The 19345-nt window shown below is 38.6% G+C and overlaps 1 protein-coding gene across 1 annotated transcript; it reads right to left on the bottom strand.

The window, feature by feature from the left end:
- Positions 1–12037: 12037 nt before the first annotated feature.
- Positions 12038–19030, bottom strand: utp11 (UTP11 small subunit processome component). The gene is made up of 8 exons (XM_026913389.3): positions 18853–19030; positions 17075–17136; positions 16187–16289; positions 15443–15556; positions 15201–15294; positions 14937–15067; positions 13518–13628; positions 12038–12462 (listed from the first exon to the last, which is right to left on the bottom strand). The coding sequence occupies exons 1-8, from the start codon at positions 18910–18912 to the stop codon at positions 12379–12381; spliced, it is 759 nt and encodes a 252-aa protein (XP_026769190.3). The 5' UTR covers positions 18913–19030; the 3' UTR covers positions 12038–12378.
- Positions 19031–19345: the final 315 nt, after the last annotated feature.

Here is a 19345-nt window from a genome sequence, read left to right as displayed (position 1 = left end):
GTTGACAGAGATAAGGGAAGTGCGAATAGTTTAGGACTGGGAACATGGACCTTGTGACAGTTTGATCTAAACAAAACCAGGTTCTAACATAAAGAATGTAATAGACCACTAAAATTGTAATCACTAAATCATTTCATCTTAGACAATATATCTGCTTAGTCAACTGGTATAAATAAGGGTTAAGCCCTCCCTCTCTTTCAAGGAGATATATATATATATAGGGTCAATTTTTGGCATCCATATTATCTTTTTTGCTGTTACAAAATGGCTTCAAGTGGATTATTTTTTACCTTTGTGTAACCAAGAAGAATAGTTCCACCAGTGATGATAAGTAAAAATACACAGAATGGTGGTATGAAGTAGGCTGGTGCTAATTTCATTCTTGCCCAGACTGTAGGTTCATGCATCTAATCAGTGACAGTCATGTCAGGTGTTTACACAGAGTGAAACACCTCCTATACTTTGTGTGCATTTGGTGCTCATTTATTTAATCACATTTTGCTGACACATGCATAATTTGTCATCAGCAGAGACTGAGAAGGCAAAATGCATTTGAAGGAGAAACTAGAAGTAAATAAACAAAGCTAACATTGTCCAATTAATGTACAAATTAATTGAAGGGATAAATGACATAACCATGAGTTTTGTATGGATTGAAGGAAAGAGCTGGCTAATGGTAAGTGCAACTTTTCCGTTTACCAAGCCTACTATTTAGAAGAGACATAGCATAATTGCAGACTTAGCAATCACGAATGATGTTGCCTATCTGCCTGAGTTTGTTCCTATGTGTATATGAAATAATTTTATGCCTATGAGAATATATGCCTTTAGACTCAACCATACTGGTTTTATAATAGTTACTCCAAGTTACTGATAGATAGTAACATCTTTTAGCTGTCACTATACTTCGAAACCAAAGTTTACGGTTTTAAGCATTTCAGTTTAAATAGATACATAGAATTGACATTTTTATTAGTTATGACTAATGTAAATAGGCTTAAGACATTTAAAGGTGCAAGTATACGACAAACAAAAGGAAAAAGTACTTAAACTACAACTAAAACTAACACAACGGTTTGTCTACAAAGCACTGTGGATTGCATACAGTGGAGATGTGTTTGAAATGTTTTTGTACAAAATGACGCAGCAGTATCTTAATTATGTATTATCCAATCACATGAGTTATCTCCACATACTGGGAAACATAAGCTTATTTCTATGATATAATAAGCATATATTTTTATATTTTTATGTTAGCTTTTTGAGCTTGTAAAGTGGATAGCTGGGTCTAATTTGTCTGTTCCTTATGTATTTCCATGTTGTTTATGCTGAAGCAACAACCATTCAGCAGTTTGGTTTTAAAAGCACTCTATAAATAAACCTTCTGCTTGTTCAAGTTCAGTAGATTTTTTAAAATATTAACAATATGAAGTAAGAGAAAGTGTGAGAAGAAAAAAGAAAATAATGTTAAGAAATGAAATAATGTTAAGGATGTAGATGAAGAATAATTTGACAAAGAATTAACAGGGGAAAGGACTCTGAGAGAAGAAGAAGAAGAAGAAGAAGCCTCATTGAGCAGTTCTTTGTTCTCCAGGATCCTGGCTGTGGGAGGACAGTCCCAGACGGGACAGCAACATTATCTCTCGGAGCAGAACCAGAGCACTGTCCCCAGCAGGGCAGTGCTGGCATGGGCCAAACTCTCCTCTAGGTAATTTATTCTCTGAGTGGCTCTTGTCCCTCAGGAACAAAGTGGCTGCTTGTTGGGGTAGAACACTCCAAGGCCAAAGCCTATCTTGCCACTATGCTTTCAGACACAACGCAGGGCTACAGCAGTTCAAGCCTAGCCACGTGTTGGTTATTTCACTCCCACAAAGAGCTGCTTCATCTCAAAATTTAGAGTCCCATAAAAACATTATTGTCCAGCATTGGGGATCATTTGTCCACTCCACAAAGGAATCAAAAACCAAAATGTTGACCTCTCCAGTCTTTCGGGGTGCATTTTTCAAATTCTGTCCCCCCCCTCCACCGCTTTTGCGCCCACTCTGACGTCTTTTGCTGCAGTCCCTGCAGTGCTCCTACGCAGTGAAATTCAGAACAAAGGTATTTCAAAGGTTGCATGGTCAAAGTCTCAACCATAGAGCCATTTTGTGTTTTGGTTCACAAATACAGCTGAACAGAAGATGCTCTGTCTTATGTTTACGTCCATTCACTGCTTTTTTACGTCCTAGCCATTTACTCTGTTGGCCTCAAATGCAAGTTTCTGTACAGATCCCGTAGTGGCTCTGTTCTGCCCAACTCCATCACAGCCATGAATCTACAGGCTTCACCATTAACATTCTAAATATGGCCACTCCACATGGCTCCACTATTGCGCACTGCATACCTGCCAAGCAACTGGGCAAGGTCAGATCAGTCTATTAACCATATTAAAATGTTGCAATCATGGTAATTGGCATCGTCTAATGTGAGTTTAGGTAGCTTTGCTCCAGGCAATTAATCATAATGGATTAGATGATGACGGGGGGATGAGAAGTACTGGTCACATGTTTTCCAGGTTCCACTGGCCAGACCAAGAATGACCATGGCTGTGCTCACCCAAGCCACATCAGCACTCATCTAATCTACTAGCATTAAAAACAGAATGTCATTCATCTTACAGTCATACATCTAGTAAGTGGCTTTTAGCTTGATGTTTTCCTCCACTGCTAAGTGGTGGTTAGTGTATATATTACTCAATTTACACCAAGTGACAATTTTATTTTGTATTTACTGTCTAGGAAAAGTGTTAACTATGGAACCGAATGAAACGGTCTGGCAGCTAGGGAAGTATTGTTTCAGGTCTGTAGTAAAATCCTCTGCCAGTCCTTGTCCTCCTGTACACCTCCCTCCATTCTCCTTCCCCCTTCTTTCCAAGCGGCCCTGGCTGGGTCGCTCTGGGAGAAGAGCGCATTCTCCTTTCATCCCCTCTTAGAGGACAAACATCAGTCCCATCTCACCAGCCATCCATATTCATGAGCCTCTTATAAATATCTGATAGCAGCCGATCTACAGCTGTTTAGCTCTGAGAGCAATGCTAAGCCTTTACACACACACACACACAGAGAGAGAGAGCAAGAGATTCTTGTAAGTGTAAGCACTTACTGGTTTGAGCCCGATCTCAGCCCCTCATCTCGCTGTGTGCCCTGACTGCCCCCGATAGCATCGGCACATTGCTGGGGTATCGCTCTCGGCTTAATTAAAGCCTAAGTGTGACCGCTAAATGAGAGAAGAATCCTTAAGAGCTTTATTTGCTTCTTCCTGACAGCTCACTGCTTATCTCAGAATAAGAGAGAAAAAGAACAAGAGAGAGAGAGATGTAAGGGTCCTTCCATAATTGTCACATTTAAACTAGTGTTTAAAGCGCCCATATCAAGGGGAAATGGATTTCCTTTGCTTGTGTTTTAAATAAAAGACCTTGATGCGCTTCAATGTGCCATTCCTTATACAGTCCATATAAACAGTGGTAGTGATGTCACCACCACAGGAACCTACCAAAAGTGGTCCAAAGGAGGACAACAGGTGAACCACCATGGGTGCTCAAGGCTCACTGATGCACATGGGGAGAGAAGGCTAGCCCATCTGTAGCTACTGTAGCACAAACTGCTGAAAATGTTAATGCTGACTATGATAGAAAGGTGTCAGAACACACAGTGCATCACAGCTTGCTGCGTATGGGGCTGTGTAGCTGCAGACCGGTCAGAGTGTCCATGCTGACCCTGTCCACCACCAAAAGAGCCTACAATGGGCATGTGATCATCAGAACTGGACCATGGAGCAATGGAAGAAGGTGGCCTGGTCCGATAAATCACATTTTCTTTTACATCATGTGGAGGCCGGGTGTGTGTGTGTCACTTACCTGGGGAAGAGATGGCACCAGGATGCACTATGGGAAGAAGGCAAACCTTCTGCTGGGAAACCTCGGGTCCTGGCATTCATGTGGATGTTACTTTGACACGCACCACCTACCTAAACATTGTTGCAGACCAAGTACACTTGTTCATGGCAACGGTGTTCCCTAATGGCAGTGACCTCTTTCAGCAGGATAATGCGCCCTGACACACTGCAAAAACTGTTCAGGAACGGTTTGAGGAATGTACAAATCAGTGTGCTGACAGGCTATAAAAGTGAGCGTGGTTTCTACAGGATCTATTTCAGAACATTTGGCCGTATTGTGTCCGAAATGTCAGTTATTTGATATTAATTTTTTGTTTATAAAACTGTTGTACAAAAGCAATATCACACTCGCAATCATGCTGTTGTACTGAATATCAGCACAGGTGTAATTAGCTACATGAACCCTGTGGGTTCATGCCTACACCAAATCACAGCTGTGCTAATATTTCAGTAAAACCGCACTCTTGCTTGTGTGATATTGCTAAATTAAACTTGGACTAACTAAATGATTAGGTACTAAACCTGCATGATTATGGACAAAAGCAAATTGCCATTACAGTATATCATTATACATTGTGCTAGCAATATGCCATATCCCTGTAATGTGTTATGGTTAAAGTCTGCATTAATTGGAAACAATTTTCTTTGGCTCACACCAATGGCACAAAAGTCCTCCAGAAACTTTAGCTGGAACTGAAGTCACACTATACATTTACTATACACTCTATACAGATTTTAAAGAATCTTCTTTAAAAATATGAGCAAAAGACTGGAATCAGAAGCATTTTTTTTTTCTTTTCATTACTTTTGCAAATGTAGTTCAAAATTTCCTAAATAAATTTGTGGTATTATGACAAGTCCTATGTATACACTTAGATCAAGTGAGTGTATATGCATTTGGTTCTACTGCACTGCAATATCAAAGATATTGAAAAGTCCTGTCAGAGGTCAAAACAGCCAAAGCAATTGTGCTATTGTGCTATTATAAGACGCAAATTCATGCGTCAGAATAAATTTTACAAAGTTGAACTCTGTGTGAAGTTTGAATAACATTGTTTATGATAAATTTGACTGAAAGAAATATAATTTTGCCTGAGGAATTTTACTGACAAACAGCTAGTGTGACTGGATCCGAGATTGTTCAGAAGGCTCACAGAACAGAATAAAACCTTGTTCTATGAGTGATTATTTGTATATTGCTAGCTTGTTAGATTGTGTACCCATATTAGTGACCCTAAGCTAGTTAGGAAGTCTTAACAGACAGAGGCATAGTGTGTCTCATTTCACATGCAAAGAGGTGAGCTATTCAAAACAGAGGTCATTTACATTTAATCAGTCTTTAAGGCCCAGTAACAAAAACAGCCTGGAATAGAAAACGGTCATGTAAATGAATTATTTACTTGTAGTACATACAACCACAAAAACATTTATTTAAATAATTACATACAGAATTAAATACAAGAAAGTGTACAAACCTTCTCATTATCAGTATGAATGAATGTATTTTACTGAATAACAAGTTTTCAAAATCTACATACAAGTCAGTTTTAGTATGAGATATGCACTTGATTATGTTAATTTGACTAATTTAGTTTCCTAATTTTACTATTTTTTATTAGAACTTATTAGAAGCATGAAACTGGTAGTTTGATGCATGTGAAATCCACACATCTAAAATATGCCAAAGGAACCTTTTACATTGATGGTAAAATAATTCATTTTGAAATTAAAAATACGTACATAACAACTAAAGAAAATCAACAGAACATTTCAGTTGAGTGCAGAAACAACATAGCTGGCTCATACAATTTATCCTACAACATGTCATTAGTATTATGACCCACGGATTAATTCAGCTTGCAGTTTGATTTATGCTAATTATTTCCTTTGATACTCCCACAGCTGAAGAACTGAAGAAGCAAGCTGTGGACACCAATCCAATGTTGGATTTACCACTTTTGGAAAATCCATGTATACTACCAAAAATGGTAATTGTATACAGTGTAAAAATAAATTGATTAGATATCAATTTATAATTGATTAGATATCAGAGGACCCAAACAAAACTATATAATCTAGTATATTTTAATGTAGCATGTAACCCTAAGCATCACCCATTTTATTCCAAAGCAGAGATAAATGTGTGATGTGCACCACCTCACTGATCAGCTGCTGGAGTTTGGGTGACATTGCTATCAGGCAAGTGTTGACAGGGGTTGTGTTTCTATCAGAGGGTTATAGAGTACTGCACTTGTTTTGTTTTGTTTTTTTGTTTGTTTTTTTTTTTTGGAAGATAACGCTCCTAGCCCTTCTCCTCCAACTCATTAGGATAATTAGAAGTGCTGATACAGGCAAGAAAAAGCATTTTGCTTCGCTCTCCAAAAAAGCTTTGTTCTGTTTCCAAAACAAATAGCAGGGAATTTCAATATTGCTCTTGCTTTGTGTGGGTGCTTGCACATGCATATGATATAAGGAGTTTCTGAGGCACACACGCTGGAGGTGGAGGTATTGTGACGTCCAGTGGTATGGATGATGCTCGATTTTCAGCATCAGAAAATACAGATGGAGTGCAAGAGATTAAATCAAATGACCTAGAAAATACTCAAAAGGACTGGAAAAGCAGGAAGAGGATAGAAAGCTTGGATTTTTACTACTGTGGACAACAGCAGAGACCAAAATTGCTGAAGAGTTCAAGTTAAAATTAATATAGAATAGAGAATACAACGGAAAAATTAAAGGTGGTTGCATGAGGGTGAGATGGAAATACAGAGGTTTATTGGGATGAAGAAAGACAGGAAGAGAGAAGTTGCAGAAGAGGAGGGGGTATATCTGTAGCACTCATTAGCCATGCAGAGCGCTCTGGATTCTCTCCCACACCTTCTGGCTCATTCTAGCCTCAGAGCCATAGCTGGCAGCGCAGCACAGCCCCTCCTCCCCCTTTCCCTCCATCTTCCCTCCACCTACCCTCCACCTACCCTCCCCTAACCCCGACAATCATGCCCGCAATCACAGCCTCTAATTAGGTTAATTAATTTGTATCAGCCCTTGTAGGGACTTGGCTGATGAGGATGCTGTCATAGTGTTGGTGCTTGGACTCCTTATTTAAAAAAAAAAAGAAGAAGAAGAAGAAGAAGAAAAAAAGTAGAGCAGAGAGAAAATGTCAATCTCAAAAGCTTTCTCCTCTGCCAAGATAGGGGCATAAAGCATTTAGGTTTGCCCACGCCCATCCTACAAACACCCACTTCTCATTTTCTCTCTACGTATCTCTCATCCAGTTCTAACGGTAATGTCATTGGCATAGATGTGACACTGTTCGGTGGTGTGTAGACAGGAAAAGATGAGTATGAAGAGGAGGGGTGCCATTGAGACAGAGGCACCACATTACAATCAGCGAGGGCCGCTCATCAGGACACTGACGAACACACTCTGATTAACCAAGTGATCTGATTACAGTAATCACACAGCCTTTTAAGACCAGTCAAAGAGGGAAAGAAAAAGAGAGAGAGAGAAATGTGAATACTGAGAAGCTAAACGGCAAGAAAAGACTAAATTATAGAGTAAACAATCGCGACATCAAACAATCAACAACCTTCTTTCAAGCTAGACTTCATACAGCTGTGTATGCAGCTCAGTGTGTGAACTGTGAGTGTGTTGAGGTGAACTGTGAGTGTGTCGCTACAGAAACAGAGAGACAGACAGCCTGTGGTGGGACACAAGGTCAGACCCTATAGTTAAAGCATGATGAACATGTCCCCCAGGTGAAGGTAGGTCCTTGTTAGTATAGTGGACAGTATCTCCACCTGTCACGTAGGGGAGAAACGCCATCTCATTCCAGTGTATACAAGCTATATAGAGGAATGACAATAAAAATCCACTTGACTTGACTTGAATGGACACCAACAGGAGAGTGATGGATCAACAGTAATACCCATGCTGATAGGTGAGTGCTGCCGTGTACGCATCCCATCCCATCCTGTCCTCTCACCCACACTGAGCTCTTCAGTTGAGGGGGTAGGAGCGCAGTAGGGGCAAATTCCACCAGGGAGGAGACCTTACTGTGATTTAGACTCCCATGCAAATTTAATCAATTCAAGTGCTTCTATCCAACCAGCCTCTGGGCTCATTAGTGGCAATTTAAAGGGGTTTCTGTGATCCCACCTCTCTCTCTCTCTCTCGCTCTTTCTCTCTCTCCCTCACACTCTAAGTTGTAAAGATTTTCCTTCATACATTTTCCTCCTGGCTCAGAAACCATACCCCCTCCTAATCTTTCTATAGTCGTCTACTTCAAAAGCCGAGTGACACCACACAGCAGCTAAAGGGGCCAGATATGAGGTGCTCACCCCCCCGAGTCACTGTTCCCTCAGCCACTTGTTCATCTCCCTTCTCAGTAATTGGTGAATCGATTAGTGAGAGTCTGAACCTCGTGGATGAAGGCAGCCTTTTGAGGCACATGAGAGGTTAGAAAGGTAGTCGCTCTGCTCAGCTGAGACCTTCATCCTCAGGAGTTGGCCTGAAAGACTTTAATATTAGGAGTTAGCATCAGCTGATTAAATAACTGAAGTTCATACTCTTATCTGTTATATTTTGTTTTTAAGGCAATATTTTAATCATTATATAGAGAATCATCTGCCATAGTTTATTTCTAAAAAAAAAAAAAAGGAGATACTACAGAAATTCTAAGCAAAGCCATGATGTCAACGCAAGCAGCAGCCTCAGCACAGGTGAACCTCATTCAGTTAATTAACAACACTCAGGATTTCTTGAGAAGTTCATTACCGGTGGTTTTTATCTACCTCATCTTGCAGAACAGATCCAGATAATATATTTCAAATGAAAACTGCCTCATTTTTGAGAGACAGATTACACCTTACATGCTAAATAAATGTGAAAATAGACAACATTTGCTTATCATGTAAAAGAATTTAAAAATGAAAGCTTTAAAAGGCATGAACAAATACTGAAAATACATATAAAAATGTATTAATGTACTTTGTATATAGACTATATATAAAACTGCTTTATCCTGGTGCATATGGAGCCTAAAAGTCCTAAAAGTGCTCTAAAGCAAAGATGCATTTAAAAATAATGGAAATAAACATTAATAACACAAAACATTGCAACATTAAAAAACTATTATGAAAAGCAGTAAACAGCACTAACACAGTCAGTATTTCTGCTGTGACAATCCTTCATCTTTAAAAAGACATGAGGTCACAGGTCAGTATTGTGTAGTTTTATAGGGAATTTGGCTGGTATGTTTTTCTCAGCATCTTGGAGAACCGTTCATCTGGAGACTGCCTGGCACACTTGCTTCTATTTTTTCAGGCAATCCCTGACAGCATCAGTATTCAATTTTTGTCTGAAAAATGTTCTGTTACATAATGTTACTTTCTTTACTTCCATACAAACATTTCATTTTTTGTTGGAAGAGTAAAGTTTGGAAATCTATTTTTATTGACCCCTAATACAGAATTCATAAAATAAACATTTTTAAAAAATGTATTTTAAAAAAAATGATGGTCCCTAAGACTTTTGCAGATAGATAGATAGATAGATAGATGGATAGATAGAACATTGTAGCACATGGTCACCTGTTGGTCTATTAGTTGAATATGAATAATGGGGCGGTATGGTAGCACAGAAAGTAGTATTGCCATCTAAACAGCTACACCCGATCGGGAGCTCAGCTTACTGTCTGTGGTGAGTTTACGTGGTGAGCATATTTTTCCTATGTTTCGTGGGTTCCTCTGGGTTCCTCTGGGTTCTCTGGTTTCCTCCTAATGGCCAAAACATGCTGGTAGCTGAATTGGCAACTGGGGTGCAGTTCCTGTATTCCTGCCTCACGCCTAGTGTTCGCGGGTTTGGCTCTGGAATCCCTGCGTCCCTCACCACGATGAAGCCAATACTGAGTATAAATGAATGGAGTTCAATATGAGTAACAACTAAATAAGAACATGAATAGCTATTAATGAGCAACATTTAAAAAATTAAAATAATAAATAAAATATGGTTTTCCTCCCCACTTCAGATCAGCTTATGTAAAAATAAAAGTTTAACAAATTTTCTGAAGCTGTAGTTTCAGTCAAAGCGCTTAACAAATCTCTGGCTTCAGCCTTCAGGAAGCTTTTTACCCAGCAGCAATGAGTAGAATATTACAGGACAATGAGCGGTTTCTGACCTATATCTTTAAAATCTGGGGGTCGGTAACTGACCCCCCGTCACAGTTCCCTGTTCCAAGTGGACATGAATGAAAGGCAGACTTCAGCCCGAACAGTGCAGTGACTGTCACAGCGGACGGAAGCATTGTGAAACTGCACCCACAGCTGTTTGACCCCCCCACCCCTCCACCCGCACTGAGGGAACCACAGTGACGTACACACTCACGAGCAGGCCACGGCCAAAGGGGGCCGTCTTGCTATCTCCGGGTAGAAAATCGTGCAAACACACAAGGTCAATATCGATGTGTCACCAAGGGGCTCTGTGCTAAATATCACCAGGGCTGTGTGTGTGTGCATGTCTGTCACTCATTCCATTGAACATGCATTCATTACTCCAATCAAAAAAACAGGAAATAATGAGAAAACTACAGCTACTGAGCCATCAGTTATTGGATCTAACTTCACTGTTTTAATATGTTAAACACAGCCAATACAGTTCAGACCAAGGAAAAGATGAATGCTTTTACTTTCTGGCACACATACTTTTTGCAGTGCTCCTGCCCCTTTCATCTCCTCAACATGGTGACATTTCCCTGTCGTTGGCTTTTCCTCTTCCTCCATCCCGGGAGAGGCTGATGGATGGGGCCCGTTTATGAAGCTGCTGCCAGCAGTGTGATCGATCAAGCCTTGCAGAGGAGAGAGCAGTCTGAACCTTCGGCCTGCAGCCCGCAAAGCCGGCACAAGAGCATTGCAATAGAATTACACACTCCCAGAGGAATGGTTATGGCCAGTTTAAATTCATCTTTACCATTCCACAGCCACACCGATCATTTCAAGCATAGAAATAAATTTGGGAATGTTTTGTAACAAACTTTGTGGCACATTTATAAGGAAAAAAAGAAGGGCAGGAGTAACAAGATTCAAACCGAGTAATAAAATTCAGCTTCTACATAAGTTCTTAGCAGGACGTATTCCACAATTAAGAACCCATGGACCAATTTTAATATTTAACATGTATGTAAATAGATGCACTTGTGGTCTAAGTAACACAAATATTTTATGTTTTAAGAAAGCTGAAGTTCATGACCATTAAAAACACCAGCAAGTGCAGAAACCTTATCCTCTATACTTTCAAAGCTATTCACTTTTGTGATTTCAAAGCTATTTATTGCGTGATTACTGCAGAAATGTTTTTTTTTTTTTTGAAAAAAAAATACTCACTTGCTTGCATGAAAATGTCCCAAAACTCCCAGAAGTAGATTTAATTCTTCCTACAATTACATTTTTTTTTTTAATCTTCAGGTCTAAATAAATAAATAAATAAAAAACAAGACCTATGGCTACACAGACACTCATGAATCTTACAGGAAAGCCCCTCACTACGAGAGAACATTTCCATTGTATGATTTAATAAATATTATATTATAATTTACAAAAATAAATGTTTTTTTAAACACCTTTGTGCAAGATAAAATGTGACTTTTTGTAATTAAACTAAATAATAACACAATCAATTCACAAAATAATAAATAGTCACAGTGCTAAGACCGCGTAAGACTCACACAAAGCAAGCTGGGATAAATTCCACCTACTTGGGATCAATTATTACTAGATCAGAAAAAAAAAGTTAATAAACAAATAAAAATATTGATTTAAGTTTAATCACGTTTAATTGCAGTTCAGCATTTCTACAGAAACATCTTTATCTTGCTCCATGGTCTGTGCTTCCAAGTCATCAAAATAAGTTTATTAAAAATTTTTTAAAAATTGAAAAAAAGAAAAAAAACCTTCTGATTTTGACATGAACCAATAAAATTATATTGTACCCAAGTTTTAAAAAGGGCAGAAATGTTGCCCCTTCTCATTTGTCTCCATCGAGACACACTTAACATGCCAGCGAGATATACTACTGCCACCTATTGATAATTTTTAATAACTACACAATGTTATTACTCATGGTTTTATTTCAGTACAAACCATAACAAGTTCTATTAGCATAGATATATACAAACATTACAAAACTGCAGCTTTTCAAAAATGAAGGTTGCAACCAAATTCCTGCGTGCATGTGTTGGGAAGTGTAACCAAAAATAAATCTCCAGTCAGAGGATATGTCACTTCCCCTCCTCGATCTGAAAGCCCTGTATATGTATGCCTACATGCAGGAGATTAAAAGCACACATCATCTCAGGCTTTGGTCCAGGATCAAGCTCAGTTGTGTATTGTTTTAAGCAGGTGAAAGTCTCTTCTGGAAGGAATACACTTCCACTGGTGTGAGAAAAGTGTGTTATCTTTTCCTTTTGGCCTCAAATTTGTAGATGGCAGGAGCAGTGGACGTCTCATTCTTCACTTTTACTTTCTTGTTCTTGTCCTATTAGTAATGAAACACAACCCACATGTCAATCAGAAAACCTTTAGGACTGAAGGTGTGAAGAAAGTCATTACTAGGGCCAGCTCCAGAATTATTGGCACCCTTGGTAAAAGATGGGACAAAAAAAAGTTATAAATAATGTTTTGTGTTTAATTAGCATAATCTCACACTGACTCTATGAGGGAAATCTAATCTTTCATTGAGGTAAACTTATTCAAAGTTTAAATAAAAAAAAAAAAAAAAAAAAACTCTAAGTAAATAATGAAATGAAAAGTTTAATTGAAGCATGTTTCCATTTATATTTTACTTCAAGTTCACTTGAGTGTCTAGGAGCTCTTAAGCAGTCCTGACTTCCTGTTTCACTGGAATATACATATATATAAGAGGCCAAATTTCCTCGATAATCCATCAACAAGGGGAAGATTAGAGATTCAAATGAAACAAAAGTGTGTTGACATTCATAAATCAGGCAATGGCTATGAAATAATAGTTAGATGCCTGAAAATGTCCATATTTAGGGTATGTTAGTTTAAGTAGACTTGCAATGAAGCAAAACTTTCTCCAAGGATAACAGCTGGAGATTTACAGAAGATGGTAACACTCTGGGGTCAGCTAGCTCCCACTGGAAAGAAGCTGGGGTCACTGTTGGATCTTTCAGCAGGGGACTGATCCAAATCATACATACAAATCCAAACAAAAAAACGGTTCAATGACCACAGAATCAAGCTTTAGACATGGCCATCCCAGTCCACTGACCTAAAACCCACTGAAACGTGTGGTGTGAGCTGAAGAGGAGAGTCCACAAGAGAGTACCTGGGACCCTGCGGGATTTGGAGAGATTCTGTGTCTCAGACTCTTTGCTCTGTATTCTCCAATCTCATCAGGCATTATAGCAGAACTCTTACATTTCTTACACGTTTCCCAAGGGTGCTAAGAATCTGAGAGCTAATTTTAGAGCTTTATATTTAATTGATTCCATGATGATGTATTTAATTGATAAATGATGCTGTGCTTCATGTGTGTATTTAAATTCCTTTGTGGAACGGTGGGCTCACCTGAAGGTCTTTGCGAGTCTGGATCTTCTGACTGATGACGAACATTTTTCTCTCTCGGTCAATACGTTGGGACAGTTCATCATATCGAACCTTTCGCTGTTTGGCCAGTTTCTGTAGTGTACCAAATATGAAATAATGAACACCATAAATATGCAACAAATACAGGTATAACAAACAGACCCTGTGGGAAAAGTGGCAAAAATACAGTGCACCACTCAAAGTGGCAAGTGCCCTAAAAACAGCAACGATGAAAAGCTGGGAAAGGACAAACAATCCTAACAATACTAATCATTTCAAACTTGACTCTCAACAACATATTTATGCTTCTAAATGCTTAACATGAATATGACGACATTTTAAACTTTAATCCAATTGTATAGTCTAAGCATAAGTTACACAAAAGCCATGGTTTACATCTCCTAACAAGACCTGCTCTAAACCAGTGAAGAGTAGGATGAAGACAAAAGGCCTGTCGATGTCTAGGCGAAAACATGCTGCCCAGTTTCGGGACTTGCTCAGAAACCTAACTGACCAGGCTAAAAAACGGTAGCTACCTTAATGTAAGAAAGTATGAGAAGCTAATTAGTTAAGTGCATTAATACAGACACAAATGAGTATATACATTTCCACATAGAGGATGGCACAGCCATAGTCATTATACTTATCTAAAGGAGGACATTATATCTGCATCCTCAGAAAAATAATAATAATAATCATAATAAGATGATTATTATTGAGATGTTGTGTTTTCTGTTCACAGGGCTTATAAAAAATATTATTCAATTCCGCCTAATTTTGTAAGTTACACTCTCTCTATGTTAGTTTAGGAAGAGAGTTTTATGACCACTGCTCTTTTTTGTCAGTGTTTCCATATAACTGCTTGATCCTGACTCTGAAAAGGTCATGAGTTATCCATGCAAGCTAAATAACTGGAATAATAAAAGCTTGTGTGTGTGGTGCGGCAGGTGGTGAGATCTAGAGCAAGTAGCGTGCACTATAGTTACAAAACTGTAATACGTCACACAAGCATTGTTTAAATATAAATAAATATAAAACTTTTGCTGTGTGAAAGTCAGTAGCAAGTAGAGTTTTTTTCTTCTGGTTTGTGAACAAGAGGAGAAAAAAAAATGCTGGTGACTGTTAGCTTAGCGAGCCTACTTGTCTGCCAGCAACTGTGAATAAATGTCATCTCGTCCCGGACACACAAGCTAGTGAGTTGTCCTCCGATGCTTATACTAAAGACTATCTATAACAGAAGTTTAAAATAAAGCACACAAATTCTCATCATGTGTCCATGCGCTGAAATTAAACATGAGTGAATCTTCAAGAGAACAATGTGATAAAACAACATGTATCTCATGCAGATATGTCCAAAATAATTCTCTCCAAATCCTGGAAGATTTTGTTCCTGGTACTAACCTTTATAGTCTCTGGGGTCACAGCACCCAGAATGCTCTTGTTCACCAGCGTGTCCAGTGTAGGTCTGTTATAAGCTCTGTTTACCAGCTCAGGCACTGTGTTCAGGTGTGTAGCCAGGTTAAAATTCTCCACTGTCAGAGAGACAAACGGATGCTTTTAGTTATACTTAAACCTGTCCTATAGAAGAACAAAGCATGCTGGTCAAATATTGAACATTTATGGTACAAAGCTTAATTTTCCTGCCAAACATTCCCCATGTTTCACCTTCTTTTCTGGTGTCCACAAAAAAGACGTGCGAGTTTTTCCGTTTACCCTCGGCGTCCAGAAGATGCAGTTCAGACTTTAGTCTTTCGATTTTCTGCAGAAAATCCAAAACATTTTATTCCAAAACATTCAGCCTCACCAAAATAAACTGACAGCTTTTTGTAAAATACAGTATTCAACTGTAGACAACTGATCACTCTAAAGTGTGCTGATCTGAAATAATGATAAAGTGCCTTCTTTACCTTAGACTCAGCCACCCTCTTCATTTCCACATATCCAATGTCCTGAGTTCTCATGACTTTCTTCTGTTCCTCTGTCATCTGTTCCTCCTTCTGTTTAATCACATGCTTTCCATCCTAACAACAGATAAAGTGAGCATTAGGCATACTCATTTCAGCATTAGTCTGATTAGCATCCTTTCATAAAGCTTAAAATCATACCGCTTTTAAACATCTAATCACAATAATGCCGCAAAACTAGGTCAAGTTTCTTATACCAGCTGGCACTTGCGGAAAGTGAGTTCAGAAGAGAATGAAAGATGAGTTACAATACACCACACATCCCACAGACGTAACGATCCATGAAGGAGCTGTTGTTCCCGAAGACAAACATTTCTCATTAGATGAATGGAACAGTACTGTTTGTCTTTACTTTCTACACCTGTATACTGTAATGATTTATAACCCCACTATCCAGTGTCATGCACAAGAGGATGAGTTCCCTGTTGAGTCTGGTTCCTCTCAAGGTTTCTTCCTCATGTCATCTCAGAGAGCTTTTCCTTAGCACTGTCACCTCTGGCTTGCTCATTACAGATCTAAATCTACATCTAGATTTCTGTAAAGCTGCCTTCTGACAAGGTCTATTGTTAAAAGAGCTATAGAAATAAAATGTAATTTAACTCGTCATTTTGACTTTTTCTGTATTAATGTGAAACAATAGCCAAGCTTGTATATGCCTACTAGAAAGTAGATTTTAAAAAAAAATACCTTTAATTGAGTGTTTATCATTTTGTAGTAGAATTCATCTGGGTTCTTGTCCAGAGCCTTCTTGCGTAAGGCATTAATGGTTTTCTGTTTTCGATGGTAGTCACTACATAAAAACAACACGCACAAAACAGCATTCCTCTGTTATTCATTACACACACCATGTCTTCATGGAGCTCGCTTTGTGCACCAGGGCATTGAGGTTTCAGCCTCTTAGTTCCAGTGAAGGGAAATTGTAACGCTACAGCATACAGGACTGTGCAAAAGTCTTAGGCACCTTATTTTTTTTAATACAAACTTTGTTATAGATTTTTATTTTCTGACTTCTACATTATTGATTCAGTACAAAAACTTTCCAAACTTCCAAACATTAGTTTTCCAGCACAAACTGAAATGTTACAGAAAAATGTTTGTATGTCAGTAAAGAAAGCAGCAGATTCCATAAGAGACACTTTTCAGATAAAAACATAATGAAGGCTGCTGGGTTTCGCTGCAGAAATAAGAAGCGAGTCGACAGTCAAAGTCTCCAGAAGAACTGTGGCTGCTTCTGCAAGATGCTCAGTAACACTTCCAGCTCATTTCCTTATAAAACTGCACACACTGCACCTCAGATACTGATTTATTTTTTTTTTAAAGCGAAGGATCGTCACACCAAATATTGACTTTGTTTCATTTATTACTGTTTACTGCTCTTTATAGTATTTATTTAATGCAGAAACATTTAATTTCATTATTTTTGAAGGCATTTTTACTCTACAGCATTGCTCTGCATGTGCCTAAGACTTTTGCACAGAACTGTACAAACACATTCTATGCTATTGTGCGTTTCTAACTTTGCAGCAAACGTTTGGCCATATAGTGTATTCATAGTTACAGACGAAGCTTCCTCACTCTGCACGGAGTTTGTAGTCCTTCTTCTTCTCTAGAAGTCCTAAATGTTTCCTGGATACAGGCTGCGTAGAAAAGAGACAGAATTAGCAGTGTAGCCGGGTCATGGTTAATGAATTTACTGCATGCTTTAAACACAGCTTTGCTTTTAGCTTATATGGTATATTTTTATATTAAGTTCTGCTCATTGCTGTTCAGTTACAATACACATGCAATTATAATGTAACTACTGCAGCTGTCTGTAATGTTACAGATGAATTACAACAACATAATGATTTACAGTGTAACTTCTATATAACATAGTAAACAGTTCATGCAAAGTTCATGCACATACTGTCAAAAAGAATATCTTATTTGAAAACCTGAGGATCAAACTGCTCTCCTGTTACAAATATCAAGATTACAAGAGCTAAAACTGAATGGATAATCTGTGTATTTAGAGATGTGCTGCTGTAATCCATCTGTAACAGTGCACAGATCCTCTTCAGTTACATTACAGTTACTTGTATAGTGCATAGTACAAAATTATTAGAGCTGCTTAAAGGAGAAAATCCCCCTGAATGATTTCCACATTAATTTTATTATTACCGTGCTCTACAATGCCGCCCAGGATTTATTCTAAAATGAAATGCTGAGTTGACCTTTTCAGTCCAAACATCTTTCATTGACATGTTGCTTTGTTTTCTCTTTGGTTAACGTTTTCCTGCGTTACCCACAATGCTGTTCTATTGTGTTCTCAGTGAGATTTAGTCTTTTGTTTCATCTCTCCCTAAACCGAGTGATGCAGCAGCGCTTTAGTCCTTTCGTCTGTCCAGCTGTTTCACCTCCTCATCTGTACACTCTGTCCAAACAGAGCAGGTTCAGCTTTCATGCCAACACCGTCAACCCCATGTGACTGTGTAATAGAGCTGCAATGCATTCTGGACCTTTGAGTCCAATGTTTACAGTCTTCCCTACTTTTACACTGGACTTCTCATTACTGTGACGTTAATTAATAATGACACTAAACATCCTTGTAATATGGTGCATGAGAAAAGAAGCTGTTGCTCTTTTGTTTTTAGGAGCAAACAGTGAAACCTGATTGTGCATCAGGTAGTTTTGAGATTGTTTTTGTATTTTTCTTATTAAGGAATTAAAGAAATGTTACATTAGATTGAAACAGATAATGTTTATTTATCCATTGACAATGGAGAAGTAAAGATTACGTCAAAATAAATACATTATTTAACATACTAAACATCATAGTCTGGAAGGAAAATAAAAAAGACGAAGGATTAATGTCCTTTTTCCCAAAAACAAATTGAATATCCATAATATTTAGGGATGGAGAGTCAGGGTATGAGATTGGCTCTGCAACTGCCTTAGCAATGTCCCCCTGTGACGTCATCACGGCACACACCTGCTAACTTCTCCTGGAAATAATGAAAATACAGCAGCTACCAACAGATTAGCAGCAGAACCCTTAACACACACACATTTCTATACAAACACAATTCATGTGTTTCAGGGTGGAGTTTTTCCTTTAAAAATACACTGCTAACTCTGATCCATTTAACAAGCTTCAGAGTGTTTAGTTTAGCTGATAGCAGCAGCTAGAGAACATCAGACACCTCTAATACCGCTTTATTAAAGATTATCCTTTAATGTTTAATATGTGCTTGATGTCCTGGTCGCAGCTCGAGACTACCCAGCTAGCAAGCTAGCTTCATTAGCATGTTGTTAGCTTCATTAGCATGTTGTCCAGCTGAGCAAGCTAACACAACAAACCGACTCGCTGTTACCTGAGAGCGCTCTTTGTGATCCCGCTGTTTGGATTTCAGGGCCTTTCGAAATGAAGACATGTCTGTCAGGGTTAATGGACGAGCTTACAGCTAAAGAAACTGCAACTCTACAGTGGACTGTGTCAACACACGTGTGCGTATACACCCGCCTTTCTTCTTTGGGATATAGCAGTTAACATGGAGCGCAAAGGTGTATTACTGCCACCTAGTGGACTGGGGTTCGGCTAGAGACTTCACAGTGTTACTCTACTCTACTGAGTAACTGGTTAATACTTATCCAGCACAAAGCACCATGCACACAGTCATCCAAACAGTCATTCATTCACAGATTCATTCACACCCTCATTCACACATTCATTCACACACTCATTCATGCACACATTCATTCACACATTCATTCACACACACACTCATTCATTCACACACTCATTCATGCACAGATTCATTCACACACTCATTCATTCACACATTCATTCACACACTCATTCATGCA

Source organism: Pangasianodon hypophthalmus, chromosome 1 (assembly GCF_027358585.1).
Source record: "Pangasianodon hypophthalmus isolate fPanHyp1 chromosome 1, fPanHyp1.pri, whole genome shotgun sequence".
Taxonomy (NCBI): Eukaryota; Metazoa; Chordata; class Actinopteri; order Siluriformes; family Pangasiidae; genus Pangasianodon; species Pangasianodon hypophthalmus.
This window is presented reverse-complemented; position numbering and strand designations above follow the sequence as displayed.